Below are 13,999 nucleotides of genomic sequence, written 5' to 3'. Positions count from 1 at the left end.
TATTTTCCCACTTATTCTGCTTTTAAAAGCAGCCAGTAAACCCCAAAGGGCAAGTCGGTAGGCAGTACACACATAATTTATGAAACTATGCAGATAGCTTCCTGAAATGATAGATTGGTGTGAATTTTAGTTTAACTATAAATGGCTGTTGACCAGGTGCTTCTTTGTATCTGAGGGAGAAAGCAGGAGGCATTATGGGGGCAGGGGTAGGGGCTGGGGGAAAGCGGAAGATGTGCGAAGCTGAAGGAAAGGGGAGGTCCAAGGAGCTGTAGTCCGCCTGGCCTGGCTGAGTCTTCGGCTGGCTCGCACAGAGAGGCCATGCCCTGCTCTAGCTGTATCACTTAGTTGGATTCTACGAAGAGCTCTGCTTTCCAAGATTTTGAAAGATGAAAGAAAAGAAAAAGTTTGACAGGTTTTATTCTCAGGACAGTGAATCATTAACTTTGAATTTCAGGAGGCCTGTCATTTATCTTGCCCTTTATTATTATTTCCGCATATTGACAATGACTTAAACTGGGCACATTTTGCTTGTATCTGTTCTGTTAGCTTTTATCTTCACATTTATTTCAAGGCTCTTTTTTCAGTAAAACTGCTCTTAATTACCATTTTTCCCTGGAGATGCTCTGTTGACATGAAACGGTGATTTTTAAAAAACATATACTGCACTGTTGCATAAAAATAAAGTTTCCTATTACATTTGTTTGCTTACGTAATGATTCTGCCTATTTTCTTTTTATCCTCACTTTTTGTTATATTTATTTTTCAGTTATTTTTGTATGTTTCAGTTTATTAAATTCCACAAATCCAATAAGTAAATGCCAATTAAAACTAAATTGACAGCCCCACTTGTCTTCAATCTCTGTAAAACATTAAAAACTTAGAACTCTTTTAGAATAGATTTTATTGGTTTTAGTGCAAAAGCTAGGATTGGTGAAATGTTTTCTGCTTAGACAGTTTCAGAAACAAAAATGCTTCATCTCCGTTAGATTGTGATGACGTATGTTAGCCCATAGATGCTTTTCACCGTTTCAGTTCAAATGTTTATTTTTTTGAAACTGAATCTCAAGTGATAATGTGAGGCTTTGGGTAGGTGGTGTTCTATGTACCGAATCATGTGGAAAACCCAAAAACACATGGATTATGGATTGATGAGGACAAAATGCTCTTGATGGCAGCTTTCGGGGTTCTTAACTGAGATTTATTGTACTCTTTCCATGTGAAGCCTTCCTTTGCAACTGTAGTGGTGGTGATTTTGGATGAAGATGGTTCAATCCAAAAGTACAGTATAAAATTGATCTTTCTGGGGACACATAATGTATACATATACATATACTGTGTAACAGTAAATAACATTGATTTACGAATATGTTCTATCTAAACGGCATTTGTTGTAACTATGACGTACATTTCACTTATTTCTCAATACTTTAGTCTATTTTCCTTAAAGTAAAAATGAATGTTGTCTTTGTACTTAATATGTTCTTACATTCATTTCTTTGTCAGGAATAGCAATACATTTTCTGTTCACTGCAAGCTTGACTTGTTTTTTAAAAAAAGTAATTTTGAAATGAATTATAATTTATTAACTAAATAAATATTTATTTAAAAATATTTTTAAAACAAACTTAGTGGAAACTTTGACTTAAGTAGTTGAGTGCTCTTCCTCCCCTTTTCATACTTGAAGTGTGGGAGAAAGAGAAAAAAAAATATTGACAAAGAATGGCATGACTTCTGTAAAGCCAAAGAATTTTCAAAATTGGTAAGATCTTTGAATTTTTAATAGTCTATTTGATAGCCTTACCAGTATCCCTTCTATTGGAGAAGTGAAAATAGGTGTGGAAAATAAGTTTTTCAGAATTATGTGTAGTCCTAAGGGTCTGGCTTGATTCCCAGGAACTAGACGGTAGAAGTTAGGGAGCTAGTTCATTACCTGTAACTTAAGTCTCACTGGAGTTAAAAATAATTAAAAATATAAAGCTTACTTTTTCTTTTAAAAGAAGTGTAGGCCCTTTGTCATCCCTTTGTTTTGCAACCAGTTTGCTCATCTCAGCTCTGGAAAGCTAAATCATAAATTGCCAAAGAATAAGCGACGAAAAATCTCTTAATAGTGCATTTTGATAAAGCATTTTGGATGAGATAACCTAAAAGAAAAGGAATCGTGTTTTAATAACAAACATTTTGTGTTAGTAACGGAGGCAACACTTGCAGTACTCTTGTGGTGACGTTTTCTGGTTGCTTGCTGTGACTGGTGAGAGCGTGGTGGGGAGGGCCGGAGCCAGGGAGCCTGGTCCCGGCTCAGCTCTGGAACGGGGTCGTTGTGTTACGCAGTAGAACACTCACGGAGCCTCTTTGTGCTTCAGTTTTCTCTCATCTGTAAAGTGAAAACTGCGCCTCTAAAGCAAAGAGCCTGGTGTTGGTACCTGTGAGCCCTGCAGGACAAGTGCCAGGTTCCGCTGGATGCGGCCTGGGTAGCTGACCCCCGGCCACGGGTGAGGGTTCCGTCAGGAGTTCAGTCCCCGAGGTGGCCGACCCCCGGCCGCGGGTGAGGGTTCCGCCAGGACTTCAGTCCCTGTGGAGGCTAGTAGTCTCGGACCTGTGCTTGACGTCTCACGGCTTCAGCTTCCTTTCCTCTCAAGTTAGGGTAATAATGTCTAAGTCAGCATCTGTTGAGATTTAAAATGGCATATATATGTACATATTTAAATATAATACAATATATATTTTATATATATAATATATATTTATATATATAATATATATATTATAATATAATAATAATTGTGTAGTTATTATATGCAATTTATAATGATAGCTCGAGGCTAATGCCTGTCACTGTAGTTGTTAGGCTATTTTCATTATTTTCTTCTGCCAATTACGAGACAGAGTTTGCTCTTCCGGGCAATAGAATAAGTTTTCCTAAGTGTTCTTAGGGCCCTTCCCTGTAGTGTCCTGAAACTTTGAGGACAGCTAGTTTGTACCATATTCCTGTCACCTCCCCAAAATGCCAGCTCCTGCTGTTTTCTCCCCCTGCTCTAACCATCTCCAGATTGCTTAGCCTTTCATCTCCGCTGGTCCTTTCATTTCTGGCCTTCCTCACACCCTACTCTGTCCTACTTTCTAGAAACCCAGAAACTGTCTGAGCTTACCAGTGTCTTCCTTCTCCTCACAAAATGATCTCTGCATCTGTGATGTCATTGAATCCTGGTTTCCTCCAGTCCCAGCTCTCTCGCTCGCTCTCTCTGTCTCACACACACCCCCTGCCCCTGTCCCCAGTCACTTTTGGGCAGTGGTCTCTGTCTCTCTCACACACACACACACACACACACACACACACACACACACCCTGCCCCTGTCCCCGGTCACTTTTGGGCAGTGGTCTCCTGTAGAAGTGGCTTGTTATTTCACGTCACTTCTCCCTTTCAGCTTTTTATACCTCTTTTTTTCTCCCTCCTGTGTAATTGTGATGGAGAACATCCCTAGGACAAAATTAAATAATTTGGTATAATGTGCTTGTATGCCTTATTCCTATTTATTTTTTATTTAACCAAAACAAAATATTAATGACCTACATTAAATAAAGAGAATATTTTATATAAAATGTATGCATTCACATTCATTGAATATAAGATTGCTGATTGTAGGAAGCATCTTCATTTTATGGACTAATACAAAATTATTACAAGACACCATCAATTGTAAGATGCATTCTTATTTCATAAACATTAAAATATGAAAAAAGTATAACAGGATCAGTGAGATATGGCATGTATAATACTGTTTTTAGTTTTATTAATTTTTTTGTTAAAATATCCATGTACTCTTGTTTGCTTGATAGAAACTTTTCAAACTTTCTTACTTTTGTAGTTTCTTTGAGCTGTATCTGAACTGTGTTTTGCTTCGTTGCTGATGCTGTGCACACTAAGAGACCTTTCTTTCTTGGTCTAGTTCTTAACAAATGTTTAATACCTTTATGATTACATAACTTGACCATCTCTACTTCCAAATTCCCACCATGGCACAAAGATGCAGTGTCATTTGAATGCTTGAGATGGAAAACATTTCTTGTTTTTTCAGGGAGGGTAAGCTACGCTGAGAGTTCCTCGCCCTTCTCCCCACACACAGAATTACGTGTTAGCTCTGCTCGTACTAACTTTGTGCTAGGACGCCTCCTGACACGGTCGAGCCCTCTGACCTTGTACTGTTAGTTCAGCTTATGAGTCTTTTTCCTCATTTTACATACTTTTGAAGTTTGGGTTTATTTTGCCTCAGCTTCTGTTTTCTCTCCACAGCTAAATAGCAAAAACCCCTCAATTTTTTTTGGTTTACTCTCCCTTGTGTTTCCTACCCTCCTATTATGTACTTCAATTTCTCATTATCTTTAGAGGAATGACTGAGAAACCTGGATTACTCTGAGAGAGTACTTCTATTGAGGTAGGGTGGAAGTGAGTGTATGTTTGTGTTTTGCATACCTTCAAACTCTCAGAGAAAAGTCATTGTGTTTGAGAGAAGGTGGTTCTGTGTTCCCGTGAGGGCTACAACTCAAGGTTGGCATCTGGTAATCTGTTAAACCTGGGCTGTCTTCCCAAGGGTGTGGGGTGTGTGTCTAGAAAATCAGAACAAAGGAAAAATTATAAAACTGATCTTTCTAACAATTAAAACATTTCAGGGAGCTCAAGCTCTGTGTAAATGGTGTAAAATAGTAATAGTATAATGTTCTGTTGTAAATGTTACATTTAGTTTCTCATGTTACAGAATATCCAGGAAGTATAGTTTGGCTAGTACTTACTCATAGATGATACTGAAACTTAAATAAACTGGTTGAAGTGATTATCAAATTATTTTATGCCTCCCATGGGGTTTATAGATTTATAGGTTTATAAACTCCCATGGGGTTTATAGATTTTCGGCAGGACGTCCTGTGAACTCCTGAACTTGTATGTAAAATCTGGCCTTTGGGCCCAGGTTTCTTTGAGAGAGGATCCGTAGCTTTTGGCAGAATCTCAAAGAAGTTAATGACATCGAGAAGTAAAACCACTTCTGTGGAGTTGTAGGTCCGCAATATTTCTTTGTTATCTGCTCTCCATTGTGATCTTGGTTGTAAATCCTGAAAAACCCAGAGTATTTTGAAGCTCAAAACAAAGGAAATTTGATCTTGAGTTGTTAGCCATGGAAAGGGCAGCGCTGTCAAGTGGTGTACTGAAAACAGTGATGGTGCTGCCTCCGTCTGTCAGGGGACCGCTTCTAGGAGGTGGTGGGTATAAATAAGGAAGGCACTATTTTCACAGAAAAAAATTAGAAAACTGGATCTACGTATGTTGAAAAAATGTGAAGGATTAAAAATATGCTTCTGTTTTGAACTTGAGTAATTTCTTAGTTGTGATTTAAATTATTTTTCAAAGAAGACTATATATTGGAATAATAAATATTACCTGTTTTTGTTGTATATATGTTTGTATGTGTGTATATGTATATGTGTATAGGAATTATTTTTCAAGGGTTATATGAGTAATGAAAATACTTGATTTTTTAATTATAGTGTATGCAAGATATGGGAAATACTAAAGCAAGACTACTCTATGAAGCCAATCTTCCAGAGAACTTTCGAAGACCGCAGACAGATCAGTATCCTTTGAAGTTTCTTTATTGTGGGTTTTAAAAGAATTAACTCACTTTTGCAGTTCATATTTTAACTGTTTGTATTTAAGAAGATGTGACCTTTGTCAGACTATTGTTCATTAAAGCTAGAAATCGATTTGCCCTGAACTGTGCTTTCTGTCTAGTAAGTTTTTAATGAAAATCTGGTAATACATGATCTACATAGTATTTTTATGTAATTATTGCCAAGTTTAAATATTATGACTGCTGCTTCTTGATTGTTCTCCAATTCTTGATTAGAGAGTATGTGTTATTATTTTAGACTATTTTTAGAGATTTGGTTTGTGAGCATCTTGAGTATTTTTTAAGCTCATTTCTGAAGGGATTTTCTTTGATCACTTCTATGTGATAGTTATATTTACGTGAAGCAATTTGGCATGCATTCATTTAAAAGGCAGCTTGCACATTTAGTGTAAGTGGATGTGCTGAAGTAACTTATGCTGGCATTTATTACTGACATTCTGTCTCCGTCATAGGTTGCACACTGTTTGCTTTACAGATCTGCCCTAATGAATGAATAGAATGTTTTCTCATAGGCTTGTTAGTTAGGATGTCTTGCACATTTGTTAAATATAAAATCATTTGATTCTATAGGATTTCTCAAACTCATATTGAAGCTTGACAAAGCAGCTCATCAAAATTGTGCTGCTTTATAAATAAATTGATGGTAGGTAATTGTGATTCCACCCAAGGGTGGCATTTGTAGTTTTGACAATAAAATGTAGTTTCTTAAAGATCAGTTATATATTACTCATTTGTATACTAAAACAGTTTGTGTGGTCAGTGAAAAAAATGTTATCTTTTCTCATGCAGAGATAGAGGCTGTTAATTTCTGTTTTCGTATTTGTCCAGAAACCTTCTAAGTTATAGTCAAAAAGTTAGTATTTGTATTTGGCCTTTTCTCTTTTTGCTCCTCCTACCTCCTTCCCACAAATTTAGCAATCTGATATCCAGGGCGACTTTATTATAGCAGGATCCTAGGGTAAGGGTGGGAGGAACATTTCAGGCATAAAAAATTGTGTGAGGAAACATGGCATTTTAGGGATTTAATGTGACAAGATTTAAGTTTTATGGGGCACGTGGCAGAAGAAGCTAGTTTTCCAGATTGTGAAGGGTTTTCAATAGTATACAGAGGAGTTTGGACCTCATTTCATTGCTCCAGAGGGTTGAAGGAGTTGAAAAGCCATGAAGGCTTTGGAAGCAGGAGAAACAGCAGAAACGTTAACTTCTTCCACAGGGGAGATTCGTTGGAGGAGGTCCTGGAGTCGGAGAGACCACGTAGAATACTGGTGCAACCCTGGACTGGGCAGTGACGAGGATGGAGCCACACATGGCGTTGAGAGTGGACAGGAAGGGCGGGGAGAGCAGGAGCAATGGCCTGGTTCAGACTGGCCTGCTTCTGAGGAGGACACTGAGGTGACCCTAGGCGTTCTGGTGTAGCTGAGGTTCTGTGGGTGAGGTGGAGCTTAGTCACCAGGAGAAGGCACTCAGTGCCAGATGCAGGTTTAAGGGTTAGAAATGAAAGTTAGTGAGTCATGTTTCGTTACTTTGGGCAGGTTCTGGAGTCTGTTGCACATGTTCATGGAGAAACCCACCCCGGAGCTGGAAACGTGAATCTGGACACTAGAAGGAAGCAGGACATGCAGTGCAGGTTGGAGAGTCACTTAGCATGTAGGCAACAGGAGAGTGCTGGGCGAAGTTACGTTTAGGGCGGTGGTCTTTTATTGTTTTGGGGGGTCTTATTGCGAATTTTGGGAATGCTGTTTTCCTTCTCTGAAAAATGAAGGCCTAGGGCAGAGTCCTGGGGACCAGAGCGTGGTGGAAGGAAATACAGCAGAGCAAATGACTAATGTCCTAGGTGGTTGTTACCAGCTGCTTGCTAGTTGTAGTGATTTATTCCTCCTGTTTCTGCTCCTCACCCCCAAGCCTGAGCTGATATACATGAGCCCTAAAATTGAAGAATCCCTTTTCTGGAAGTGTTTGTGTATGTTGGGGTGGGGAGAGGTTGGTTTGGTTTGAGTTGGGATTTTTGGACTTCCGTTGAATATTATTGGGTAAATTACTTGAGGTTCTTGAAATTTTTGGTAGTATCTGTGATGTGGTTCCTTGTGGATGAAAGCAGCTTCCAAGTTTTTTAATCCTTCACCATGATTCCATGTTGTTTTGAATAAGCCTTGAAGACATTCAGGGAAGGACAGTATAGCTTCCTGGTGTCTTCTTATATGGAGCCTCCCTACGCACCATTTTGAATGTGTTGGTAGGAATACTATTTCTTAAGTAATTACCATCAGTTTTATTTTGACCCTCATAGACGTTAAGGATTAATGAGGTAGAGTTATTAATGTTGATATTTTTGCTATGTTTTTGAGTGGTTCGTCCTTATCTAAAAATTTCAGGAGAGATGAGATTTTTACAGTAAATTGATTAGTGTCTGGTATCAGTCAATCCTTGATCTTTGACACAGTGAAGATATAATGGAAACAACAGCTGCAGTGGCTTTACTGCTTAATAAGGGTTTGCTCTGTGCCAAACACTGAGCTTGGCACTTTATGTACATTATCTTTTTTAAGTCTCAAAATAACTCAGTGAGATAGAGCCTAATGTTTTCATTTTTGGCAGGGGAGAGGGCAGGATGCTCAGAGAGCTGTTGAGACTTCCCCAGCCTCCAGACTTCCCTCCAGTATGGGGCACTTGATATTATTTAATGGTGATAGTCTGAGTAAAATCAGTGTTGCCACATATGAGACTTGATGGCCTTGAACAATAGATAAGCTTCTACCTTGGCACTCTTTGCAGCTAGGTCATAAGGTGTAGGTGAAGATTTCGGCTTTTGAGTCCCTGGTGTGACTCATGTCAGCCTTTTAGGCTACGCGTATTTCTGCTACTGTTAGCTCAAGCATGCTTATTTTGATTTGTCAAACTGAATGTTACTACTTCTAAAGCATTTACAAATCATGCTCATATTTATATGAGGTGCTGACCTCTTACTGTTCACAAAAACGTAATCTAGTGGTTGTCAGAAACTACTCTAAGAGGGATTTTGTCTAAACAAATTTGAGATATGTGATTACTAATAATAAGAGTATAAGATGATGTCTCTTGGACCATATGACCAGCCTCTTTATCTAATATAATACTGTTTCCTTAAAAATTTTTTTGCCTTTGTTATTATAGCCACATCACTTTTATCCCTCTGTTTAATTATGAAACACTGTGACTTGGATGTTTTATTAGAGAGACTAGTAAGAAAACCAGTCCCCTTTTTCTTTCTTTCCTGAGTCACTCTAATGCTCAGTGCTCTTTGAAAAGCCTAACATCTCTGCCCTTTTATTGGTTTATATGTAGTCATCTCATCCCTAGAGGCAAGTGAACCGAACTGAGTGTAACTCACATAGTATGGGACCTCACTGCGTTCTTAACAATGGGTCACTTTTTAAAGGTTTACAATTTATACAGGTTATGCAGAAGCTGCTGTGAAAGTGTAATTTCTCATGTGAGATGTGGTTAATTATAGGTTGCATGTTCTAGTGCAGGACAAATGACAAGGCTGTACACTAAGGCTTTCAATATTAGGATATTTCGTCTTACTAAAGATTTCCCAGTCTTGCGTCACTCCATCGTATATGGGGTCCATCACTGACTGAGCGTCGTTGCGCGGTGCGCTGTGGGGTCCCTTGGTTCCATGAGCTCTCTTGTGCGCCAAAGCCGATCACGAGTTCTTCTCTCAGCTTTTGGAAGTTTTACTACTGTCAGTTGTATTTGTCTGGAACTGAAAGATTGTGCTCTTGGGAGTAGATATTAGTTGAATTGTCTTTTAAGTGGTATCTTTAAAGAAAGGAAAGCATCTTAAAATACATGTTAAAAGATGAAAGACATAGTAATGTTAAAATTTTTCTGGGCTTATATAGTACCATTTATTACTTTTGAGGACAGGCACAATTAAGGGTACTGTACTGAATGATTTTAACTATAGGCATGGGAAAGATTCTGGGGTGTTTTGTTGTTTGTTTACTAAATCCCAGATCAACCACTTAAACTTGAATTGAATTAATATATTCCTTGCCTTGGTTCTCTGAAAATATTATTGTTCTATTTCTAATTTATTTTTGGTCATATTATCGATCTCTCTCCGTATAACTAAGTCCTTATGTCTCAAATGACACCTGGAGACTGGAAAATGAAGTTGAATATTTCCTGGTCTTCAAATTTGTTGGTTCTTTTATTGTTGTTCCTCATTCGCTCACCTGTTTAAACTCGATGATGTGTGAGCCATCTTAGCCCTTCACGCAGTAGCTGCTGTCCGTCTCCTCCCTACAGTGCGTCCTCTGGTTTAAAAGATTTGCCTATCAAAATAGGTTTATTAATAATAAGAGCTAGAAATTAATCACACGCATTATGTGCCATGCACTGTGCTTAGTTCTTTACACAGCAGCTGATTGAATTCTTAACAGTAACGCTGTGAAATGTCTTAGCGTCATCTCTGTTTTACAGATGAGAAACTGAGATACAAAGTTATATATAAACACAAAAGCTAGCTTCATTTATTGAATGCTTACTGTTTGTTAGGTACTGTGCTAAGTGCTTTCTGTATGTTATCCCCAAAACTCTCAACAGCTTTGAGACATGAGCTATTCTCTTTCTTCTGCATCTAGAGATGGGCTCAGTACCTTAGCTAACCTCAAGGTCACACTGTCTGCCAGTTAAATAACAAGTGCCTCCTGGTACCACAATGGCAGTGTACGTTGGAGACCATCTTCTTTGCGAATTGGCATTACAGTCAGCATATAATGGAAAATTATTGTCAGAATTTCCCTTGAAAAGTCCTTGAATTATCATAATGACAGTTTGCAGACACAGAGACCCTCTATAAATCCGACTTAGCTGTCTTTGCCATCGAGTGTTGGAACAGAATTCAGAAATCTGTAACTTCAAACCCGTGACCCAGCTCTCGTTTTGGTAGAGTTTTATTGGAACACAGCCATGCTCCTTCACTTTCGAATTTTCTCTGGCTGCTTGGGAGCTGCAAAGGCAGAGTTGAGTAGTCGCCACATAGACCAACTGTCCTGCAAGCCTCAGATACTCTCTGGCCCTTTAAGAAAAATATACTGACCCTGGAATAAATCATTGTTTCTTTGAGTGAGTTAGCAGTGAAATACTGGCTTGCATTTGGGACCTTGTACAAAAATATATAAGGAGTGCATGGTACGTTCTTAAGAGGCATGTAGGAACTGAGAGCAACCGAGGACATCGCATGCTCCCTAAACCACAGCCCTTCCTCAGGCGACTTGTGTGGAATTTTAAAGGTTCACTTTGTGCTGTGCTTTGATTGCTTTTTAAAAGGTTATGTTTATGTTAATAATTAACAAGTAAGTTCTCCTGCCCTAATTCTTTGTTTTATTTTATTGTATTTTTTATATCCTTGAAAAACAGATCAACTTTCGTCTCATATAATTTTTTTAAATTGCTTACTTCTAGATAATTTCTGAGAGCGTTTCTTATCATAAGCAGAAACATTTGAATTACTTATATAAAATGCGTTAAGCGTAAATTAAGATTTCACTGATAGATCTATGTCTGAAAATACACAGCAACATATCATTTCACCAGATGTTACTATTGTTTTTCAGTCCAAAAGATTATATACTTAAAATGTTTGCCTTTTTCAAATTCAGTATTTATAAACCATCATAATTTCAATATTTTAGTTTTATTATTGGTTGTGAAAATATATACTGTATTTCTAACCTTACTGAGTTTTCTAGTAGTAGTTTTTTGGTGATAAACAGTGATCTTTTCTTTGTTATAAGCATTTCATAAATGAGAATAGTGAAATCTTTTCAAGCTTTAATATGTAGTACACTACACAAGATCCAAAATAAACTGTTGTTTCTGTTTTTTTTTTTTATTTTTTATTTATTTTTTTTATTTTTAAAGATTTTATTTTTTTCCTTTTTCTCCCCAAAGCCCCCCGGTACATAGTTGTATATTCTTCGTTGTGGGTCCTTCTAGTTGTGGCATGTGAGACGCCGCCCCAGCATGGTCCGACGAGCAGCGCCATGTCCGCGCCCAGGACCTGAACCAACGAAACACCGGGCCGCCTGCAGCGGAGCGCGCGAACCCAACCACTCAGCCACGGGGCCAGCCCCCCTGTTGTTTCTGTTTTTAAGCAGGAAAAATATCAGTGTTATTCTCCTCTCAGATATTTAAATATAAAAATTATACTTTAAGAATTTAGATTTCTAAAAATATTCTTTAGTTAAAAAATTATATACATATTATGTTATATAATATTTTTATACAGTTTTTAAAAACAGTAAATATAAAATATTTTTTCTCTTCCCTTTCACGGAGGTAAATAGTTGTCACTATAAAGAAAATTGCTTGAATCATCCACATTCATACACCTCCTCCAAAGGGCCAGCTTTTTTGTGTCATTATTTCCTATTAGGAAAATGTAATATTGAAATTGGATTTACAGTTATGAGCAAATTTAGCATTTAGCTAATTTGTGAAATATTTTGAATAAAATAACGTTTTATTGCATTTTATGAAAATCTTGGCATATTTGTGATAATTTTTTGATATTGAGTTGGCTGCCAAAATAACTCAATAAGCACATAAGTATCTAAATATTCATGTCCCTAAATAAGCAGCCTTATAGTCTCCAAGGCTACCTTGAAAGCAAAGGCACCCTCCACATTTGACATTCTTCTCTGGTTTTTGAAGCATTTATTATCATGAGTGGAAATAAATTGATTCACAAAGGAACTTGTGATGACCGATAACGTTCTGAAAAGGCAAATGTCAGACCTTCCTAGTTTTGAATCACAGCTCTCCCTTGTGTCGTAGAATCGAAGAACTTAAACTTTCTATGCCTTAGTTTTAGTCGTGAAATGGCACCTACGTTATAGGTTGTCAAGAGGAGAAAAAGAGATAATCTAAAGTACCTTCCACATACTCAGCTTGCAGAAAAGTGACTTTAAAAATGGCCTTCAGTCGTTCGGCTTACTTCATAACCTGGACGTTTAGATTTCCTGTCCTACTTGCCTTCCCTGGCCTGCTCTGTGAGCTTTCGTAGTGCCCAGCTCTTGAGTGTCCAGGTGTGGTGGCCTGCCAGCTCTTTCTGTGACCTGTTGACTCAACTGTCAATGTAAAAGGCTTTTGTAACTTCTGATAAGTGTATTGTTTTGCTGCTTCAGGTCACTTCTTTTGAATAGAAGGATGTCTTAACTTGTTATTCACTCAGAGATTGTGTTTCATTGTAATTCATTTCTTTTGTAATTCTATGGATTTTATTTTATGCTTTATTTATTACTTTTTTTTGAGGAAGATGAGCGCTGAGCTAACGTCCACCACCAGCCCTCCTCTTTCTCCTGGGGAAGACTGGCCCTGAGCTAACACCTGTGCCCATCTTCCTCTACTTCATATGTGGGACGCCACCACAGAATGGCTTGATGAGTGGTGTGTAGGTCCGCACCCAGGATCCGAACCCCAGGCTGCTGAAGCGGAGCACATGAACTTAACCACTGTGCCACAGGGCCAGCCCTATGTTTTATGCTTTAAAAAGCGCTATCCCAGAAGGGAGTCCACAGGCTTGATCTGGCTGACAGAGCGATTCGTGATGTAAACAGGTTCAGAATCCCTGATGGAAGAATTCCCATTTCAGTGGAATGTGCTAAAGCAGATGCTGAGTGGTAAGCGGAGTCGTCTCTATCAGACAACTCAGAATTCTCGAATTCCACTAGAAGTGGCTCACTCTATCAATGGATAAAAGCTCATCCAGCCAACTTCAAAAAAATTAAATGGTGCCAGCCTTGGTTTTAGCATCTTGACTTCTCCATTCCTCAGCTTTGCCAGAAAAAAATTGGTTGCCATTCTTCTAATACACAGCGATTCCTCATGATACAGCCAGAGGCAGCCCTGCACGTTGGGACAGAACATAAATATTGAAATCACAACTGTCTAATCTTTCCAAGTGACCATTGTTCCTCGTGGATGTGGAAATGATAATATGCACGTTGCTGGGTGGGGACTGCCAGTGGGTATTAGCTGCTTTTCTTATATTGAAAGTCTGAAATGAACCTTGGTTAAATTTAGAGTTTGGTTGGGGGTGAGGGCTGAGGAGTGTGATGCAGTTTGAGGAGTGTGGTTACTTTTCTTTCTAGAACTGGGTTGAGTGGTTTTGTTGAATGGGGAAAATTTCTTGAACGATACTTTATTTTGACAGAGAAAAAAGTAAGTTACAGAATTTAGTCACAAAAGGAGTGTGGGAAGAAAGCACAGACTGAGGAGTAGGAAAATGGAATTTGGAGTCTGGCTCTGTGGAGAGGATGAGTACAGGGGG

General features: G+C 38.4%; 1 protein-coding gene across 3 annotated transcripts in view; it reads left to right on the top strand.

Annotated features, from left to right (window-relative positions):
* SMAP1 (small ArfGAP 1) overlaps window positions 1-13,999 on the top strand; it is a 160,322-nt gene that overhangs the window by 60,428 nt on the left and 85,895 nt on the right. For all 3 annotated transcript variants that reach the window (XM_046639545.1, XM_046639546.1, XM_046639547.1), the window contains exon 3: window positions 5,537-5,622. In XM_046639545.1, coding sequence (XP_046495501.1) covers window positions 5,537-5,622 — 86 coding nt within the window. The remainder of the gene's footprint in view (window positions 1-5,536; window positions 5,623-13,999) is intronic.

The sequence above is a fragment of the Equus quagga genome, chromosome 15 (assembly GCF_021613505.1).
Source record: "Equus quagga isolate Etosha38 chromosome 15, UCLA_HA_Equagga_1.0, whole genome shotgun sequence".
Classification (NCBI taxonomy): domain Eukaryota; kingdom Metazoa; phylum Chordata; class Mammalia; order Perissodactyla; family Equidae; genus Equus; species Equus quagga.
The sequence above is the reverse complement of the archived record's forward strand: the minus strand, read 5'-3'. Positions and strand labels throughout refer to the sequence as shown.